The sequence below is a fragment of the Perca flavescens genome, chromosome 4 (genome assembly GCF_004354835.1).
Source record: "Perca flavescens isolate YP-PL-M2 chromosome 4, PFLA_1.0, whole genome shotgun sequence".
Taxonomy (NCBI): domain Eukaryota; kingdom Metazoa; phylum Chordata; class Actinopteri; order Perciformes; family Percidae; genus Perca; species Perca flavescens.
In genome coordinates this window covers 35,643,722-35,665,590 of record NC_041334.1, presented here as the reverse complement: position 1 = coordinate 35,665,590, position 21,869 = coordinate 35,643,722, and the positions used below count along the sequence as shown (strand labels likewise).

General features: G+C 40.0%; 1 protein-coding gene across 3 annotated transcripts; it reads right to left on the bottom strand.

Annotated features, from left to right (window-relative positions):
- Nucleotides 1–5,913: 5,913 nt before the first annotated feature.
- On the bottom strand, nucleotides 5,914–20,962 carry zgc:113054 (uncharacterized). Of its 3 annotated transcripts, none has more exons than XM_028576048.1 (12): nucleotides 20,778–20,962; nucleotides 20,197–20,393; nucleotides 19,268–19,457; nucleotides 19,092–19,183; nucleotides 18,764–18,996; nucleotides 15,277–15,513; nucleotides 15,119–15,193; nucleotides 14,745–14,961; nucleotides 13,551–13,759; nucleotides 10,844–10,916; nucleotides 8,353–8,470; nucleotides 5,914–6,848 (listed from the first exon to the last, which is right to left on the bottom strand). In XM_028576048.1, exons 2-12 carry the CDS (start codon nucleotides 20,228–20,230, stop codon nucleotides 6,653–6,655), a joined length of 1,674 nt encoding a protein of 557 aa, XP_028431849.1. In that variant the 5' UTR covers nucleotides 20,231–20,393; nucleotides 20,778–20,962; the 3' UTR covers nucleotides 5,914–6,652. The 3 variants fall into 3 exon arrangements, with proteins under 3 accessions (XP_028431849.1, XP_028431850.1, XP_028431848.1); XM_028576049.1 differs by lacking the exon at nucleotides 20,778–20,962 and adding an exon at nucleotides 20,625–20,771; XM_028576047.1 differs by lacking the exon at nucleotides 20,778–20,962 and having other exon boundaries at nucleotides 20,197–20,771.
- Nucleotides 20,963–21,869: the final 907 nt, after the last annotated feature.

Genomic DNA, 21,869 nt, shown 5'->3' with positions numbered 1-21,869 from the left:
CGTGCTACAGGAGGTGAGGGATGCAGTAAAGCATATTTGTTTCAGGGATGCTGCTTACTGAAATATACACTGTCGAGCCTCTGAGAGGGCCTCAGAGGACAGCGCAGTCTCTGATCGCAGTCACCTAACAATGAATCTTCTTCCTCCTCGGTTCACACGCTCTTCATTGTCGTTTTCTAGTTTCAACAACAGCTATTTTCATCTTCATGATTGCATTAATTACAGCATAACTCATGTCTCTTGGCTCCAGTAGTGTTTTCCCCATAGAAAACAGCGTGTCAGGGCTTCAACAAAGGAAGGGAACAGTACCTATACTCAGTTGGCACTTCATTAATCAACATAAGAAATCAGCATCACTTGACACTTACCCAGCTCACAATGAATCTACAACTGTATTGTGTTTTTCATTAAATGGTGTATATTCTATTCTGAAGGTTTTAAATGAGATTTAGGCTGGACTCTGATTGTTGTAATGATCAAAGAGATGCAGCCACATATATCCAAATAGCTCAGTATGTAGCGATAAAGCTTCATGATGGACAGGCAGCAAGTGACTGCTTCTTTATTCAATCATCAGGCACATTTTAAAGACTTATCAGGGTCCCAAGAAGACCCTAGGGTGCAGCAATGATTAGAAGCACCTAAGTTACAGTCATCCACTTTCAGGCCAAAGTAAGGGCTTTTTTTGTGTTTTTGTGGAGAGAGAAATTTCTCTTAAGATTCTCACTCCCCCCCCCTCTATTTATTAGGGTAATGAATTTCCGACTGCAGTGCCAGTTCCACTGAGCCTGCTTCTCGGCCTAATTCTCTGTAACATTTCCTCATTGCCGCTGGGGAACATTATATGAAGGCAGGGCTTACAATACCATCAATATGCCCAAGACGACAATCGGACGTCTCATAGATATTAATGGAAGTGCAAATTAAATCAAAGTTGGAGTGCAGCTATCTGGGCTATGATCAATGCCTTTTGCACAGTCAGATTTAATATGGGGTTTGTAATTTGAGTATCCAAACAAAATGTGCATCTTAATGGGAAAGATGAAAGTATTCCCACATGGGGAGGAAATAACACATTAGCTGCATTGTAATTAGAGAACTCGGAGTGCAATGTTTCCCCGGTTCAGTATTAATGTTGAATAAAAGCCTGATACATTTACGATGTGCATACAGGATGTGGACATTTGAATTTTTTGGACACCTCTTGAGATGTCACTGGAGGCATCCTTTGAAAAAAAACAACAACAAAAAAAACGATCATAATCATGTTGGGTAAATGCATTAGTATCACATCTAAACCAAACATTAAAGAAGAAAACAACATAATGCAGCAGGAACACATCTGTGTAGCAGTCATTGCAAATAATGAAAGTTAAAAACATTTTAAAGCCAAGAAGCTAAAAGGGAACACAAGGAAAAATATGTGAAACATGATTTGGTTAAAAAGTTCGTAATAAAGACTGATTGTAGTAAGTCACATCACAAGCGTTCAAAGGGAATAGCACATAACAATGAGGCTTCCATCTGACCAGCAGCCAGTTGAAGTGACCCCATGTGAAGTCAGCAGGTAGCATGAAGAGAGCAAACAGCAAAACAGAATTTTCAATGAATAACACATGAGATGACAAATATCGGTAGAAGATGATCCAGTGCCTTCCGCGAGTCTAGTGCAACACACACACACACACACACACACACATGTCGTTATTATTGCTAACAGTATTTATTGTCTTTTTTTCTCATGTGTATTTCTGTTAACACAGACCCAGTTGATTTTCTTCTGTACAGCCTTGGGTTCAAAATCTGATTGTAGATCTGTTTTTTGTAAAGCTTCTTCTTTTGTGTAGCTTCGGTACTTTCGATACTATGATTTATCGTTAATTATACATTATACACAAACGTATCGCGGTACTCCAATGTATACTGGTATCAAAAAAGTATCCAAGTATTGATACTTATGACAAACTGACAGCAAACGCTGCAGCTCACGTGTGCCAGTTTATTTGGTCATTCCAAACTCACACATGGTGTACAGTTCATGTACTCATGCAAAGAAGCCAGCCTTTGTTTATCACAATACAATACTGCACACACACACACACGCACACACACACACACACACACACACACACACACACACACACACACACACACATGCAAAAGGCTGTGATCAAAATGAAACAGCAGTCAATAGTGGGTGTAGAATCAGATGCTTTTGTAAAGGAGAATTAAGTTAAATATTTTGACATTCATTTATTTTGTCTTGTTGGTGATTTCCATCTCAAATAGTTCTCTAAAAAAATGTAGTTTTACATTTTGGAAAATACTTATTTTGCTTTCTTTGTCCAGTTACATGAGAAAATCGATACCCTACCACTCTCATGTCTGTACAGCAAATACAGTATGAAGCTAGTTCCAGCAGCCAGTTAGCTTAGCATCAAGACTGGAAGCAGGGAAGTAACAAAGTCTGGAGGTAACAAAGTGCCTACTAACAAAGAAAATCCCGCACACTGACCATTACGCAAGCAATAATTTATTTAGAAGAAAAATACAACGTTTCAGGTCTGAGACCGTAATGGTCAGTGTGCGGGATTTTCTCTCAACATTTAAAACTAAAATTGGCCGACCCTTTTTCTCACTTTTCCAAACGTCTTTTGTCAATTTTTCCAATGTTTTTGTCAGGGCGTTTTAGTGCTTTTTTGTTCTTTTCCCCCCCACTTTTTAAAATCTTCTTTTAGACATTTTGTCAATTTTTTCAATGTTCTTGTATCATTTTTTTTTCTTCAAAATGCTATAAAACTGAATAAAACACCCAAATGTAATGAACTGATCATTTATTTTACAGAACCATCCACATTATTTTTTTTTGACAATGTGGTTGAAAGAAAACCAAATTTTCTGATATAGAAACTTTTTGAAAACGGGTCACATTTGACCTGAGGACAACAGGAGGGTTAATAATATATTTGTACACACTGATATTTATAGCTTTGTGTAAGGTCTCTGAAATGTCTTAACAGCTGCATGATACAGTGCACTCATCTTTTCTACCTAGTGGCTTTCTTCATTTGAAAGGATTGAAGATTAAAAGTAATGATTGCCACAGCAAAGCTTGTTTTGAAGCCAAATGACCATCAGATTTTCCATCAGTCAAATTAAATCGTCTCGGGTCAATAAGTTAGAAGTTCACACAGCAATACCAGCCCTTATTAGAAAATAAATGTTGACACGTTCCTTTCGCTGTTGCACAGTCCTACCTAAGATGAAAGTATCACAGGGCTCAACTCAATTTATAAGGGGTCACATTTCATCTTCAAACACCTCACTGAGTGGGTATGTAACAGGACGCCCTAATCCATCAATACAAATGTATTGATATTGTCAAATGTTAATATGTCATCCATAAACCCTTGGGTCCTCTTGTCACCAGGACGCAGCCTTAGCAACACAGATTGCCTCATCGTGTTGTTTGGCATCGACCCGGGTCTCCCTCTGAACACCTGCTGCTGTAAAATCTTGCATGCCGTGACAGAGTTGAGCATTAATCAAAGTTGATTTCAAGTGTGAGGGCGCAAGTGCCTTTTTCTGCTGGAGAACTGTTTAGCACAACAGCACTGTGTTACACCAGAGTCCCACTCTTCAGTGTAATGGTAGCAAAAGGAGTTCATAAATAATGGATTCAAGATCACTTCAACTTCATGAAGCAGGCCACTGTGTGGCATTCAAGGGGGTATCACATGTTGCTGCTCAAATTATAGATTTGGTTTTTTTAGCTGCAATTGTAAAGGAAAACAAGACCTTCAAGCGGGCTCTGGAAGAGTTTAATATGGTGCAAAACATGACGGCAAAATAACAGTTTAGACACCGCCACTGGATAATGGTAGTGGTAGTGATAATGGTAGTAAATAACTGGAAACAGAAGGACTGTGGGTAAAAGCAGCTTTTGGTCTCAACTGTGTGTTACCATTCTGGTAGACTTGAGGATGCAACAATCCCTTTTATTTGAAGTAATTGTCAATGCTGGTGTGTCCCAACTTTACCTGTATTCAACTTGGATAGTAGAGTACAAAAAGAAATGAAAAAACACTGAGGTTGTTAACTGAAATCATAATTGTCTTAAGAAAAGATTTGGTCTGTAAATGCAAATGGGTTTTTGTAATTTATCAGCTAGTGTTACAGATTCATATTTGCACTTCATTGTCTCTGGACTTTAAAGGCTACTCCATCTCCACTTGAAAAATGATTAGAATTACATTTTTAATGCATTTGAAATTGTAACTGTCCACTATCAAACCACATTTAATTGAAAATATGAGTATTTATTCAGCATTTCTGTGATTGTCTCTAGTTGAGCTGTTTGCATACTAGAATTGGAGAGGTGTACTTATATTATCTTGTACATGTAATACAGAGTTCATTACCTATATATATTACCTATAGATGATAGCAAATAATGTGATAACCTTTTGTTGTAACATGTCCTTGGGTCAGGGCTGTAGCTGCCTGTCTTTATACTGCCCCTCAGTGGCAAGACAGGGAAATGGCCTACAAAAGACAATTTACCTTAGTGTGAACAAATTCTACAAGACCTTGCATGCACACACAGTGGCAAACTTCGATATTTCGCCATTAAGTATGAGGATAACAATCCCAATAATTTCTAATGTGCCAATGCAGCTGGAGATAAATAGCACAGAGCAGAGGAGATGATCAGATCTCACTCCATATCTTAATGGGATCCTCTCACACGCCATTCCCATTAATGACCAATCCCTCAATTATGTAAATCAGAGAATGGTCACTAACAGTGCGAAGTTGAAGTTGATCACATAAACAGCAACAGTGTCACATTGCAGAGAGTGTTAATTGGCCACTACTTTTCGTATAATTGCAGCGACAGGGGTCACGTCCTCGACTAACCTCTCCTTTAAGTATTGTTTTTCAGCACACAAACGGTTAATGGAGCAATTAAGATGGCGCTCACAAGCACCACTTGTGGGGACCATTTGGCAAGACAGAGATGGAGAGACGTGGCCTGGGATGCTGTAATCCTGCATATGGTACACAAGGGTCTCGGACCATAGAGAGGGGTAAATCAAGGTGCACAATACAACTCCTACTCCGGCTGTATGTGATCTGCTGCTCATCACTGAACCAATCATTCTGGTACTTTGTGTATTTTATACATTTCAACCTAATAAAACAAGGTTTTTATTTTGGTGCCAATATATACTGTATTTCTGCCCGGAAAAAGGGAGTTTTTCCTCGCCACTGTTGCACCAAATGCCTGCTCTTGGAAGGGGAAACAGTTTGGTCTTTGGTCTTGTAAATTATAATGTGGTCTACGCCTCTACAGTATCTGTAACGTGTCCTGAGATAACTCCTGTTGTGATTTGACACTATAAATACAATTGAATTGAATTGTATAACATGCAGCAAACTAAGGTTGTCAAGACACCAGAATTTTAAACTTTGATACTATACTAGTTTAATAAAAACTTTACTCGATACCTCTTTTAATACCACAGCAAAATGGAAAAAGGTCCTAGGCACGCAAAATATTTTTTTACATTTTTTTTCTTAACATTATTTTTAAATGCTTTCCCTACCTTATAGGCCAAAACATTCTTTATCGTTATTATTGCTAATAGTATTTATTGTCTTTTTTTTTCTAATGTTACTTCACTTGTTAACACAGACCCAGTTGATTTTCTTCTGTACAGCCTTCTTCTGTTTTTGTAAAGCTTCTTCTTTTGTGTAGCTTCGGTACTTTCGATACTATAATTTATCGTTTTTTATACATTATACACAAATGTATTGTGGTACTCCAATGTATCCTGGTATTGAGAAAGTATTCAAGTATCGATACTTTTGACAAACTGACAGCAAACGCTGCAGCTCCCATGTGCCAGTTTATTTGGTCATTCAAAAATCACACATACTGTAAAGAAGCCACCCTTTGTTTATCACAATACAGCCATACCTTTAATTATCTTGTAAAGCCCTTTGAACTGCATTTGTATGAGTGCTATAGAAATACACTTAATAGACACATTTTTATGATCTGTCTTTTTGCAACAAATACAAAAACAGGATCAGTTTCCTTCAGTGGTATTTAAGACAACACTTACAGTCACATTTATCACAATTGTTGTGAGTTTAAACATTCGATGTATAAAATAATGTCAAGAGAAAATACAGCAGAAATTGTGTTTGAAGGCCCAGTAATGGTTTTCCTTTTCTTTCTTGGACTTCACGGATATATTCTCAGATATATTCTCAGACATGTTAGCACATTTCTATTGTGTGGCGAGAAGATTGGCAGCTGTTATACCTCTTTTTATTATATTTATTTAACATGTGTTTTTTATCCACTAAGAAGTTTAGGGTGCCACAGTCAGAACACACGTGAAACTAACCCCACCTATACACCACACAAAGAGAACAAAAAGCAACCGGTTATCTCATCACACTATAAAACAGATGTCGACTTACCAACAGATAAACATCCAGTAATATTTTCACTAATACTGCTGTAAAGGTGTCTTAAAGGAGATTGTGTGAATGCAAGCTATTTTGGAGACTAATCCCAGGAGAGTGAAGAGGAAAAAAAAAAAAAAAAAAAAACTTCTCATCTCTTCATCTACCCCCTCTACCACAGACTTTGCCCACCCTCTATGACTAAGTTATGCCCTGTCATGTAGTCAGAGGCGTCAGATGCCAAGTAGACCACTGCAGCTTGCAGGTCTGTCACTTGAGCCAGTCTACCAGCAGGAATATCTGACAGCCAGCGCTGCACCAGAGGCCTCAGACTCTCCGAGTGGATGAGAGGGGTGTCAACAATCCCCCTGAAAAGAAAGACGGAGAAAGGGGGGAGACACACACACACACACCACGCAATAAAATCAGAAGGCATCACAGCTCAGAGCCAGGAGTGACAGCGTTGTTTCAGAGCCACCACTTGGTGACAAAAATAAACCCAATTATCCTTTGAAGAAAGGGCATGGCATGCCATCTCTGATGATGTTTACTGTGGGACCACTCAGGAAGAGCCCACGGGTACGGGGGGCCGCCTGGCATAATTCGCACAAAGCCTTTGGTTAAGTACTTACAATTACATGCAACTCCTTCATATTCCTGCTCTGATTCCTGATTGAAATGTGCTCCAACTACTCTGACAGTAATAAGGTGTATTGTTGTTGGTTTTTTTACACGGGTGTGGACTAGCTCCGTGACACCATTACTTAATACACCATAACACCATAACAAATGCAGCGCTCTCTACTTTCTACAATCAAGTATCACAGAGCCTACATTTGAATAAATATGTCAACATGTCTGCCTTTGCCTAATATGAAAACTTTCGACTTTCTACACAATTGACGTGACAGTGACTAAAAGCCATGAGGCCTGAATCATTGTTTCAATGTATTCTGGTGCCTTGATATGGAATTCCAACATTTGGCTAAATTAGCACTTCCAAGGAGCGTGTGACACCTTGGTTAACATATTCCACCTCAATTATATTTCTCTTCAGTTGCCATGTTATCTGGAACCTTTGCTGGCAATCAGAGGTTTTGTTTTCCCTCAGCCAATTTTCTAGATAATGCAGCTTATCACCGCTGCGGCTAAAGTTGCCAATGGAATCAGGCTCCAGTCAACCTCGTGAGCGCTAATTGTGTCCTCTTTTTTTATGCATATTTACCGACTGTCACTTCAAAGAAATCAGCGGCCCATTGAGACGCCCAGTTAGCGAGGAGAGAGAATTGCTTCTTTGCAAATTAAAATTAGCAAACAAGCTGCCGATAAATAAAGCCGAGCATGGCGCATGTGTGAGAGCTTTGTTCTGGGGCTGTGACCGGGCCTGGCTCGCCCGGTGCCACCGGACGGATTTGCTCAGGGATGGCTGGGGCTAAGGGATGCTCCACTTAAAACACACACACACACCCACCAGTGTTCTTCTCTGTTCTTCCCCCTGCTTAGACACACACACATCCCCCTGCTTAGCTTCACAGACAAATAGACACAAACAAGGCGCTATTGTTGCGCCTACACTCGGAGTGATGTTGCAAATTTGGTTCCCTAATTGAATAGAACAATTAGAGCAAGTGTTTGTTTGATTCATCCCTCAAGACGTCATCTAATTAAGCACTGATGTATTGTTTGAGGACTGAAATTAGTGCATCATTCTAGAATGGGGCTCTTCATATGAAAGCAAATACACTTATCACCACTTCCTTTTGCAGCTCAATCCCTTACAACACTCAAAAGGTGGACAAGTATGTTTTGGCAAAAAAAAAAAAAAAAAAAAAACAGTAAAAGAGAAGAAGGCCAAGAATAGACAGCACTTACGGTGAGATGCAGTTGACGTGCACTCCTCTGTCAATCCATTCAGTGCCCAGAGTCTGAGTCAGTTTGACCACTCCTGCTTTGGACGTGTTGTAGGAAAGCTGCTTCTGAGGATGGGGCACTGCAGGGTAGAGGATGGAAAGAAAATGAGTTACCCTAAACAGACACAACGCAGTGTTTTATAAAGATAACATTTGCTGCATCATTAGTAATGGTATGCACTTTCACCATTCTCAGGTGGCCATTAAAATATCTTTTATTTTTAGAAGTCATTTCTTTTCCAAAAGAGACTAGCAATACTTCCTTTCTCACAAAAGCTGACCACATATACATTTTATATTGGAGCTCATGCGGTTTCTGGTGGATACTACATAAAAGCTCCTCCATTAGCTGCTGGGGACTCTGAGGATGAAGCCATGTAAAATTAATTGCTTATAATGTCCAGTTATGCTCCGTCCTCAGCAACAAAGACAGGGAGCCATTTGTTTGCCTTGACCATCACAGATGCTGCACACTGCATGGGATAACGGGACAGGGGCTCATTTTCTGCTGGTTGATTAATCATCACAAGGAAGGCTCCAAGTTACATACAACTTTAGTAGTTAACCTCATCACCCGCCGATCTGACTGCCAAATGGCTTCAGTGTGAGACCGGGATGATAAATACCAGCCAGCTGCAGAGAGGCAGGGATCGGTCCTGGGGAGAAAAGGCTCCAGCATCCCGCATACATTGCTGGGTTAAAAAGGAGAAAAATGTGCAGGGTAGAGGTAAAAGTTGGAAACTGCTAGAGAAATAAGATGTAAAAGTCGGGACAACGGCACCGTAGCTGAGAGTGTGGGTGAGTGGGATTGTGCAAAGTGTGGCGAGATAGAGGATGGTAAGGTTGGGCTGGATGAGGGTAGGCTAGGACCTCAGAGGAGCAGGCAAGGAGGAGCAGAGCCCAGGGCTTACACGCAGATTGAAGGTGAAATCCGACTTATCAGGACAGGAAACACAGCTCAAAATGCCTAACAGCACTAATCCTCGCTCAAGACCTGATGATACGGCCCCAAAATACCATTCAGAAAATGCCTTCATCCTTTAAATAAACCTGCATTGATGTTTTCGCCGTCTTAAAGAGCAGTAATCCCCAGAGAAGGGAAAAGGGGGTAGAAGGAGAGCATTCTCCAAAGCCCTCTTTAACATTCACCCTGCTACTTATTGCCCATTTCAAGTGGGAGAAAACATGCTCTTTATCAGGCACGCCTTTACATTTTGAATTCTTCTGAGTTCAAATGATGCACTCTTTTCCCAGAATGGCATGGCTGTTGTAATGTACATTACTATGCAGCTGAGATCTGCAGGTATGAGTGTGAGAGTCACAAATCCCTCAGTAAGGTCATCATGCAGAAGAGAGTGTTCATTTCAACTTCGATATTTCCTGTCTGGGTGTCTTTGAGCTGCTGGCCATTATTCAGAAGAAAAAAAAAATGGTGGTTGATGGTAGGGAGTGTGTGTGCGGGTGAGAGTGTGTGGAGGGGGTGGTAGTGGGGACACACACACACACACACTCTATTTAGCAGATGGACAAAAAGCTGTCATTGTGCATTTTAATTGGGCATTTACGGCTTCTTTTTGGGCTTCCACTTGGCTAGAACAGGTCCCATCTGATTACACATTATGACAATATTATAACAGATGTCCAGACCAATAAAGTAAATTCCTGAAGGACTGTATGTAATGCGAGTAATTGATCATTTTTTTTATGCCGGCCTCTATTTACCAGCATGCTCCTGTTTTACAGATTGCCCCTGCAGTCGGGACTGGGGCCCATATGGCACAGCGGTTTACTGGCGATTTGACTATACTGCTGATGAAGTGTTGCTGCTCCTCTGGAGGAACCTGTTGGATGAGGAACATTATGCAAGGCTTTTACTAGGCTCTCACTAAACTCTAAAAGTGTCTTCCGCTGTTCAAACAAGGCTGCTGGCACAGGCTGGGGTTTTGCCGCTGCACAGGAACCCTCCCTTCCCAAGTTGGACCTCAGGTTGCCTTCCACATCCTCCAGACAGCTCCACAGAGAGGGAATGTTTATTATGATGCAAAACCGCCTCGGTGAGACGCAATCACAACACTTTCCTGCTATGCTGCTTATTGTATGCATCTCTATAGAACGGTTTAACTGGGGTAAAAGTTGCAAAGGAGAAAAGCTGGCTAATCCTGTTTTAAAGGATACGTTGCTCAAAAACAGGAAAACTGCAGCTGATTTTTTTTTTCTTTTCTTATTTTAACCACTCTAATGGTCTAAAGTCAGTTCGGATGACTTTCTGTCTGATGATGAAAACTATTTAATGTGACGTGTACTCCAGCACATAGCTGTACAGCTCAAATGTATTTAACACTCCCTACCTCCCCCTCCTACTCTCGACCCAACTCTCCACGCCAAATGGAGAGATTAAAAGCAGACATGGAGGGGCTCCAGAGAGAGGGTGGGGGAATAGAATCATCACTCACCTATTAGACTGGCCATGGAGGCTGTGTTGATAATCTTGCCGTATCCTTGCTTCAACATCACTCGACCTGCTGCCTAAGGCAAGGATTCAGGTGAAAAAAGAGACACATTAAACACCTCATCATGGCACTGATACGCTACCAAAAGTCTGAGCACGGATCAACACAAAAACATGTAGTTTATTTATCCTCGGAGACAGAAATAGTGGTGGACAACATTTGGGTGGTAGGGCATGCAGTATACAATATAAAACACACACACACACACACACATATATACATACATACATACACACATACATATACATACATACACACATATATATACATACATACATACATATATACATACATACACACATTTTCTTTTCTTTTCCGCGCTGCTCCGCGCTGCTCCGCGCTGCTCCGCGCTGCTCCGCGCTCAATTCAATTTTTTTTTTTATCTCCGCGACTAGGTGGCGTAATAGTTGCGCGACACAACGATTCGATAATTAAATTCGTTGCCAACTTTTTTAGTAATCGAATTTTATCGATTTTAGGGTGGCTACTTTGAAGAATCTAAAATATAAGACATGTTTTCAGTTATTTCACACTTTTTTGTTAAGTACATAATTCCATATGTGTTCATTCATAGTTTTGATGCCTTCAGTGAGAATCTACAATGTAAATAGTCATGAAAATAAAGAAACACATTGAATGAGAAGGTGTGTCCAAAATGTTGGCCTGTACTGTACATACATACACATATTAATATACATATACTGTACACACACACACACACACACATACATATTAATATACATATATTACACACACACACACACACACACACACACACACACACACACACACACACACACACACACACACACACACACACACACACACACACACACACACACACAGAGAGAGAGAGAAATGTAGATGTCTGACAGCAACTAGATAATTTAGATCTAATTTTAGTCAGTACAGAGTAGCTAAAGCTGGTTGGACCATCACTAATTAGGTCATAGTCTAACTAGTTCTGACAGAAAGAAGCTACTGAAGGAAAACATGATTAAGAATCAATTTAGTTTTTTCAGGCATTGTGTCACTAGTAAATTGACGGCAGAATTTACATTACTATTAGATCGTAAACAAGACCATTTTAATTTTTAATATGAAATTAATTTCTAATGAGATTATTTTCCGTATGAAACACAGGTATAACAAAGCGAAATCATCAACTATCAGCCTATGGGAAAGTGCAGCAGCACAAACATCAGCCCCCACACCACAAGTACTAGAGGAGAGGTGTGGGTTGTTTGTTTGTTTGTTTGTTTTCCTTTAGACCGCAGAGGGTGGGTGAGGGTCTTTGTTCTTGTTCAATTTGGGTTTCTTTACTCTGTGCGCCATCTGACATTACCTGTCACACAATGTGGAATTTGTTTTGTATGTTTGAAGGTGCTAATAAAAAATGGATCAAAAAAAAAAAAAAAAAAACACGTAGCAGGTTTTCCGGTTGTAGCTCTGTGGCTTTGCATCATTTGTACCTGCTGTACAGTGTGTCTGCTTAATCGTTGCTGTCCACTGAAAAACTTTTTTGGGGGATAAAACGAAGGATTAAGTGTTCCTTTTATGAGTTAAGAAAATGAACCCGCACCCAAAGCTGCAAGTCCCATTTAAAATCTATTGGTTTAGAAAAATGACATTAAACTCTTAATTTAACCACTTTTACCTTACAAATACAAATTAAATTACAAATTACAAAATAAATGCATTCATCACACACTCTTTTCTATCTCTGCTTCATATGTTGTTGTGTGTTAAAGATGGAAGTTTAGTCTGATTCTGCAAAAATAATTCCAGTTTCCCAAAGATGAAGAAAAGATACCTTTATATTAGTCCATGGACAATTTGAACTGAGTATCGCATTGTTAAGTGGATTGCGACATTGAGCATTGGTGCAGACTTTAATATTCAGATGCATTTATATACAGTATATGTATTATTATGTTCTTCTCGGTCTGATATTCTCAAAACGTCCAGGTTCAGTGTTTGTCAAAGCAACAGTGAAGTAAAACTCTTATGACGCTATTCTCGGAGTGAAACCATCAGCATAAATCACATTTAAACTCAAATCTGATGCATTTATAAGGCTGGGCAATATATCAATATTATATTCGTGATATGAGACTGGATATCGTCTAAGATTTCAGATATGGTAAATATCGTGATATGACACAAGTGTTGTCTTTCCTGGTTTTAATGGCTGGATTACAGTAAAGTGATGTCATTTTTTTATTTAACAGACTATTCTAGCTTTTCTATTATTTGCCTTTACCCACTTAGTTATTATAAACAAATTAATGATGATTATTTATCAAAAATCTCATTGTGTAAATATTTTTTTCTAAGCACCAATTGTCAACCCTACAATATCACCGCAATATCGATATCGAGGTATTTGGTCAACAATATCGTGATATTAGATTTTTTCCATATCGCCCAGCTCTATATATTTACATTTCAAAGTTTTTTTTGTTGGTCTGAAAATTTCACATCGCACAGATACATGGCAGTGCAATACGGTAGAGAGAATAAACTGTCTCTGTGGTCATGGTCACTCTCACTCAAACACACACACACACACACACACACACACACACACACACACACACACACACACACACACACACACACACAGTCTTTTACAGCAGGTGATACACACCTGACAGCACATGAATGTCCCCCTCAGGTTGACATTAAAGGTTTGGTCCCACTCCTCTAGACTGGTGTCTTCACTGGCTGAGTTCATGTTGATGCCGGCATTGTTACAGGCGACGTGGATCGCTCCCCATTTGGAGACAACGTTGTCAATCATCCTCTGGACATCATCTGATTTGCTAATGTCAGCTGTGATCGAAATGGCATTGATGCCTGTATATGAAAACATGGACGCCTGTTAGAATACTTTGTACATATTGCAACATTATGCACGAGCAAAAGCAACTTCTATCCTTGGATATTTTAAAAGTTTATTTTAGAAATCCCAATTTGGCTTTATACTTTTGAATGTAATTTTGCTTCTTTTTTTCTTTTAATGTGTAGACAATTTCATTCTTTAAGATAAAAATAGAGTGATAATCACACAGGTTCAGAGGAACATGTAATGTATAACCTGATACAGTATATCTTATGCTTTAGTATGCTGCCATCTGCTGGGCAAAAACCAAACCCACTGCTAGGCCTATTTGGAGTTGGGGACTGAAGTTCATTTGGCCAGTCTGCACAAAATGTCAAATACAGAGTTTCTGTTTGTTGTAAACTTTCCATTTTGCCCACATTTAGCGAGGTACTGAGTAACGAGTTTAAGAAATTATGAACAGGATGGGGATGTGCAGTAGAGCTGTGATCGGGCCTAAAAAGTTAGGCCCGACAAGGACCAAGCCCGACAGAATTTGGCCCGAGCCTGACAAGTACATTTTGATTGACAGCTTTTTAAAAGCCCAAACCCGTTTACAGCCTGATATTATTCAAATGTGCGCACGCACACAGCTCTTTTGCCTTTTGTCAAGAATTTGTCAATTTTATATTTTTTTAACATAATTTATTCATGACTAAGGTAGGCTATAGGCCACTTGGAAGTTGGAACAAAGAAATAAAATAAGTCCTCCAGAGGCCAGGCTCCGTTTCACCTCCTCAGCATCCATTTACGCGCTAATCAAAACACATCACCTGACCGCTCATTTACCGCGCAACCTGGAGCGCAACCCAGGGTGCAAGCACGAGCCCGTCCGGAGCCCGTGTAAAATGATAGAAATTAAGACCGAACCTGACTGAACCCGTCGATTCGGGCAAAGATCTTCAGCTCTAATGTGCAGCTTGTGCTTAAGTCTACATTTGTTGTGTTAAGACCCCTTACCTTTGAGCAAGAGCTCTTCAGCCACTGCCTCAGCTTTATCTTTGTCCAGGTCTACCACGGCCACCTTCGCACCGGCCTCACCCAGAGCATGAGCAAATGCTCGGCCTATGCCCTGCCCAGCACCCGTCACGTAGGCCACCTTTCCATCAAGACGCATCCGATCGAGGATAGGCCGCCCCCCGACTCCGCGGAAAACTTTGTCATCTGTTATTTTACTCTGATATAAATAAACAAGATAAGCATGATGACATGATCAGTGAGAATTATGTTATTACTAAGAGAAAGTATTCAGTGAAAGTATGATGACAGCTGTTTGATTTCCATGTCTGTTCTGGCTCATTGAGGTCTGAGCACTGGGGTTACCTAAACACTACCTGTGTTCTTGAGCACTCCGAGGCCACAGATACCCGGCGGATAACACTGATGCCATCTCTGAGAGGGATAATGACCTTTCAGACAAGAAGGACAGTCTTAAAAAAAAAAACAATACATGTCCAACACATACAATAGCATGTAAAGGTTTGAAACTTACCTGCTCCACGCGGGGATCATTACAGACAAACTGGTTGAATTTCCTGAGCGCCAGTCCATTGCTATCTGTGGCGTCTTTAAGATAAACCTTGGCTTTGAACAGGCAGTTATCTACACACATGACCCCTCGCAATCTCAGCAGATTGTTGTCGAGAATAAAGTTGTAGTAGTTGATGTAATTATCCTTGTCAGCATCAATGAAGACCATGTCAAACTGCTCTCCTGCAGCAGCCAATTCCTGGGTGGGACAGAGAGTTATTAGGAAACTGGCCATGTGCCCCACAGTCTGTTAACGGATTACAGTAACACCAAAAAAAAGAGTGAGTGTCATCTCTTGCCTGCTTTAATTATGCAAAGCACCAAGCATAACACACAGTTACTACTATTGTAAACGTTAAAGCTGGAGTGCAGAACATTTGTCTCCCCCCCTCTGGCAGTGAAAGTAATTACACGAACACTGCTGACATGCTTAAAAGGTCCCATGACATGGTGCTCTTTGGAGGCTTTTATATAGACCTTCAGTGTTTCCTCTAGGATTTTTTTTTAGCAGTGGGGGCAGATCTGTCAGACCCCCCGTCCCCCCGCGCCCCGGCAGCAAATGTTTTACGTATTAAACAGAACTGACACTTTGCTGCAACACAAACAAATATATTTATTCACCTCTATTCACACACAATGAGGCATATTTTGATTTCGTTTTGATTGAACTGTATTTTTGAGGAACTGTAGGTCTACAAAATGAATTTTACTAGAAATTCTTCATAGGGAAACCAAAACTCAAAAGTAGGCTATATATAGTATGAAACCGTTCATAATGAAACTTTGCAAATTGCATATTTGCCTCAGTGGTAAAGTTGGCAGCCTTGCAGTGTGCATTTGATTTTTCTTGGCTTTTGGAAAAATAACTCCAAGGCTGGGTTACACTAGAACGGCCACAACGGTCATTTTGACCGTTTTGAAATTTATATGTGTAATAACTTTGCTAAATAAAGAAAATACAATCCTGCTGGTACCTGACTTTTCCTAAAATAGTCTGTATTTTCATTTAAAATAGTTTTTCCATACTGTACATTACACAAAAGGCAAAGAAAATCCAATCACTTTTCCCTATTTTTGCCATACTTAGGTACCTTTTCACAATATTCTAATTTTCTGAGGGTTTTCATTAACTTTAAGCCATAATCATCAAAATTATAACAAATACAGGCTTGAAATATCTCGCTTTGCATGAAATTAGGTCTATATATTAGTTTTACCTTTGAAGTTGAATTACTGAAATAAATGAACTTTTGCACGATATTCAAATTTTTCGAGTTTCACCGTATGCTTCTGGTTCACCTGTTAATTAAGAAAAATCGCCCCTTCTTGCTCTTCATATGAAAGTCCATAATGAAAAAAAAAACACCATTCTACTTTTGAGGGCTAAATTAAATTAAATATGGCTTGTTTTCCGTTTGAACACATTGTCATCAATATTAACAAGCTTTAAAAAGACCAATTGTTCAAATTTGGATATCGTTTCAAAATCGGAAATCAAATGAACACCGGCCCAATTACAGTAACTACATGAAAATTTCACTGTTGCATGAAATGTCGTTTGTGTTTAGCCTACATCATCAGTTTCTATCATCTAAAGTGAAACAAGAGGCTATATCAACTTCGCGACTGGGCTGTCTTTTTTTTTTTTTGTCTTCAAAAAACTTTATTATTCAAGTACAGCTACATAAACACATTGAAAACATTAAATGCATACATACATACATACACGAAAAAGGGGCGCATGAAACTTACATTAAAGAGGTTGTAAGGCATTGTAAATGTTCAGTCCGGATGGCTTTCTATGGCTGCAGGCTGCAGGCGCTTTTTGCTCGCAGGTTTCTCTCTAGAGCTCCCCCTACAGCTTCAGAATAGATATTTGGCAGCTTCTATGTTTACTTGTGTCTGACTCCTCGCTCGGTCAGTCTGCCGTTTCCTCTTTCTCTGTTCCTCCAACAATGCTTCCCTAGCTTTCTGCTTCTTTTTTGCCAGCTCAACCATGACGATAGTGTGAAAAATTCCATCACTACCTTGTTCTTATAGCTAGCCGGTTCCTGTATGTGTGCAGTGCCGTGAAGCAATACGTTACATCGTGAGACCTGATATCACGCGATACTTCCTGACGCTGAGGCCGGCGGCTCGCCGGCTGAAAGTTACAAGGATGGTTTTTCCGCTCACAGGTGCTAGGGGGGAGCGAGACGACCACTATTCAACTCAAAAAAAGTCATATAACCATTCTAATGACTCAAAAGCTGTTCAGTTAAGGTAAATTAAGCTAAAAGAAACTGCATATTTCCCCTTTAAGAAAAGCAGTGGGATTCATTTAAATCAGTCCCTCCAGGATTTCGCGGACTTTTTTTGAGATTGTTGCGGTCCAAAATGCCTGATTTCGCGGGAGCTTTTGTAAAAAATTGCGATGTATTTTGTATGTTTGTTGCAATGAAGTTGCGGAAGACAGTGAAAGTTGCAAAAAAGTTGCGATTTTTTTTTTTTTGTATAGTTCTTTAAAAATAAAAAGGAAACATGTTTTGGGGAGAATAAAACTATCCTGGGCTGAGTTTTCCTAGTAACCTTACCAAAAAGGCTCAGGATGCTGCAAATGTTGGTATAATATGAAAATGGCTGGTGGATTTAAGACAAAAAAAATAATCATTTATTGAATGAATCAAATTTGAAAATATCTATTAGTGGCTTGTTGATCTTTACATTGTTAGTTAATTTCCTAACCTGGGCTGGGACTCACATTCAAACAGTTTGATAAAGTACTGACTTTGACTCATCATTGCACTTAGAATAACGAGCGTAGCTGTCCTCAATTTAGGTCATCGTGTGTGTTGTTTGTGTGTGTGTCTGTGTGTTGTTTGTGTGTCTGTCTGTGTGTGTGTGTGTGTGTGTGTTTGTGTGTGTGTGTGTGTGTTTGTGTGTGTGCAAGCGTCAGTCGCGGAGGGAACGGAGCAGTAGCCCCACCCGCTGCAGAGAGCCGACAGCTGCGTCGCTTTCAAGGTAATAGGTAATACAGGTAGACTGGAAAACTGTGTAACCAATCAGAGAGCCAGAATAATCTTTGAAGAACTGTGAGTGATGGAGCAAGGTTGGTTAACGGCACACTGTGTACTGCTCATGTAATGAAGTTTTTGTGAAATGAATACACTACTCGTTTTGAGTACAAATGACTGTATTGGTATCCTTTCGGTGTGTGACAGTGTGGGAATAGTGCCACCGAAACCAGACGCCAAAACTCCGGTATACTGAGAAATAGAGAGCTTTCCCCGGCTGTGATAGGCTTAATCAGCATTGTGTGAACTTGTTTGGCAAGGACTTGAACGTAGCGGACGTTCATTTATATGTAAAAGCTCCACACTCAAAGCGCTACATAAATGTCTTAATTCATTTTTGCTAACAGTCCATACAGATGACAGTCCCTTAATAATGAATACGGTGTCTTCTCTCACCTTTAGAGTGTCCATGGCGGAACCAGTCTTGACAGTAATCTTCTTGCCATGTGGAGACTTGTCAAAAATGGGCTGAGCAAAGTCTTTGAGGTATGGCTCTAACTCACAGGCAACTAAGCAGCCGTCCTCAGGAAGACCTTCAGCCATGGACAGAGCACCGTAGCCAGTAAACATTCCAATCTCTAGGACCCTCTTAGCTTGACTTATGTGGATAAGCATCTTCAGAGTCTGGCCTGCCAAAAAAAAACACCCAAGAGCAAGTTATGGCAATATGGTAAACCAGTGAATAAAATGGCAATGAGCAGTATACATGTAAATGTCCTTCAACCTTCAACATGTCCAGTGATGCACTCCTTGGGAAGCTGGAACATAGTTTTGCCCTCCTTGTGCACTCGTTTCCAGTCATGGGAAATTGTTTTTCTACAATTATAACATACAAATATGAATGAAAGTATTAGCAAATTTACCTCTATAGATGAATAAGTGTAGGAAACCAAGACATACTTATATAGCTCTGCTAGAGGTTCACTTTCCTGTGTGGTCATTAGCTCCAGGTAGTCATCCAGGCCACTGGCTATGTCCAGAGCCTTCTGCAACTGACATGTCAGCTCCTCTGGCACATTGCCACTCGTTGCAGCTATCTCCTTGGCTTTTTTTAGGAGGTCCACAAGGACTTCCACTGGTGTGTCGGGAACTGGGGGAATAACATAATGTAATTTTAGTTTAGTAGAATATCAACTTAATTTTCTACTGCTCTTTTGCTGCTACAGACTATATGATGACTAATAGATGATGTTCATTATCCAGTTATCGGTCCGTTATTTTCTCAATATCTTTTGATGAATTGTGATCTCCACACAAAGAAAATCAGCAAAACCATGTAATTAATAGCTGGAAAAATAACACAGGCTACAATATGAATTTGTTATAAAAATGTTACCAAATAATTTGATTAATTGACTGACTGAGTAATATTCTCAGCCCTAATATGATTCAACATTTGTGTTACTTCAATAGAAATTATTAAACTATTTTACATACATTATTCCAAAAGCAAGTTCAAATGGTTATCTGAATAGAGCTCATAAATAAGGAGCTCACTTATACGTAATCTCACACACACACACACACACACACACACACACACACACACACACACACACACACCTATGTATTATGTACTTTTTAAATTATTGTAGCCCTATTCTTGGCGTAACAACTTTTCTTATGACCACGATCTAAACAGCCTTATGTGTAGGCTGCAGCTGGCTACCAGTGGCAATAGCCTACATTCTGTCTGATAAGGGACCTACAGATACATAAGCAACTGAACTCCAGTGGAGTTTGAAACGTGTAAGTCCTAGTGATATTTACGTACGTTGACACCCGACACAATGCCAAACATAATATATATATATATATATATGTCTTACCTTTTTCGGCTGGCATGGTGCGCGGTTGGTTCATGGGAGTGACGATTTCAGCAGCCAGTTTATAGTCTATCTGCCAACTCAGTAGAAGGGACTTTCTGTTATAACACAACAACTAGGCTATGCAAATTGTTGAGTGAGGGGAGTGACTGATAGCTTGCGCTCCAGGGCGAAAAACGATCCTTTTCCAATAACAGCACCTGAGATAAAGAGACGTTCGTGTTGGAGACAGACATTCAGACAAACCCTCAGAAAAACGTCTCATGCGGACCACAGGAATGTTAGCAAACAGCTAAAGACTTCCTAGTTCATCCATAGCCATCATGGTTACTTAAGATGCCGTAGCTGCACGTGGTGTCTACTATGTAAAAAGCCTTCTTAAACTAAATGTGAGGAAATATAAGTGAGAAAAATGTTTGACTTAGGCCTACTTGGCTACTTGAATCCCACTTATGAAATAAACTTAATTGCTGAACCGCAGATAAACTGTCTCTCAAGAGCAGCACACTGTTCAAATTGTAGCACGAAGTAGAGGACTGCATTGGGATTTGGACACAAAATATCGCGGGAGCGGGTGTTTTAACCTTTAACAGGGCTGCAGCGTGCGGCTGGGAGCGGCCGGTCCAAGAATAGACAGCATCAGCTCTGTAACCGACTGTTAAGTCCGCCCAGCTTGGTTTCATAAGAAATTCAGAAACGCGCGGTGCATCCAGTTGAACACCAACCAAACGCTTTGTTAACACTCCTCCCTCCCACTTCTTTCCCGGGGCACTAGTGCCTGCCTCGCCCCTTTCTCCTCCCGCGACCTGATTGGATCACTTAACAGGGACTTTAACATGAAATCGGGTTAGAGAGTGCTTGAAAAGACTGGGACACGAAAGGAAATAAAACAGCCTGATCGAGCAAAACGATTCACAGCCAACAAAACGTTCTAGTGGAATAAATACATGAATACGATGCTACTTTGCTTTTATACTGCACTAGATAGAATAACTAATTATTGCACTTGAATGTAATTATGCACTAGAACAGGGATCCTCAACAGGGGGTCCGGGACCCCTAAGGGGTCCTCAGAGTCAATGCAGGGCCTCCAAATTATTGTAAAATTGTCAAGTTTTTTCAAAAATTAAAAAGTCTTAACATGAATCTAACATTTTATTAGCAAATATAAATCCCCACTGATGATAGGCTTAGGTAAGATAGTCACTTAGACATCCATCCCCAGATACAGTTCATCCTAAGGATTCATTGTGCCACATTTATGTTTTAACATAAAAACGTGATTTATAAAATCATGCCAATAATTATTAGGCTACTTTAATAGCTTAGTATTCTAGGCAAAAAAATTATGTATAAAGGTTTTAGGCTGCCTTACACTTTATTGTAGGCCCAATTTAATATGCAACTTCATTTAGGGGGTTAGCCTGGGTAAACCCTGACAAACTTCCGGCAAATTTGAGATTTGGTCTGCAGTTACAACTGAGAAGGGTCTGGTGTCAACCAGGCTAGTAGGGGGTCCCTGCGCCGTCTCTCTTTCAGTTAAGGGTTTCTTGGCCTAAAAAACGTTGAAGACCCCTGCAGTAGAACGTTATTTCGCTACTTAATTATTACCGAAAAATATGCATATTTATTAATAGGACCTACTGCACAGTAAAATAACTACTTTCCCTGCGGGA

What these genes read in the sequence shown, in the direction of transcription:
- zgc:113054 (XM_028576048.1), bottom strand. Translation starts at nt 20,230, where the DNA reads ATGAACCAACCGCGCACCATGCCAGCCGAAAAAG. An exon ending in GGACATTCATGTGCTGTCAG is followed by an intron (nt 10,917 to 13,550) that starts GTGTGTATCACC and finishes TCCTTGCCTTAG; the next exon opens with GCAGCAGGTCGAGTGATGTT. An exon ending in CACGTCAACTGCATCTCACC is followed by an intron (nt 6,849 to 8,352) that starts GTAAGTGCTGTC and finishes CTTTCTTTTCAG; the next exon opens with GGGGATTGTTGACACCCCTC.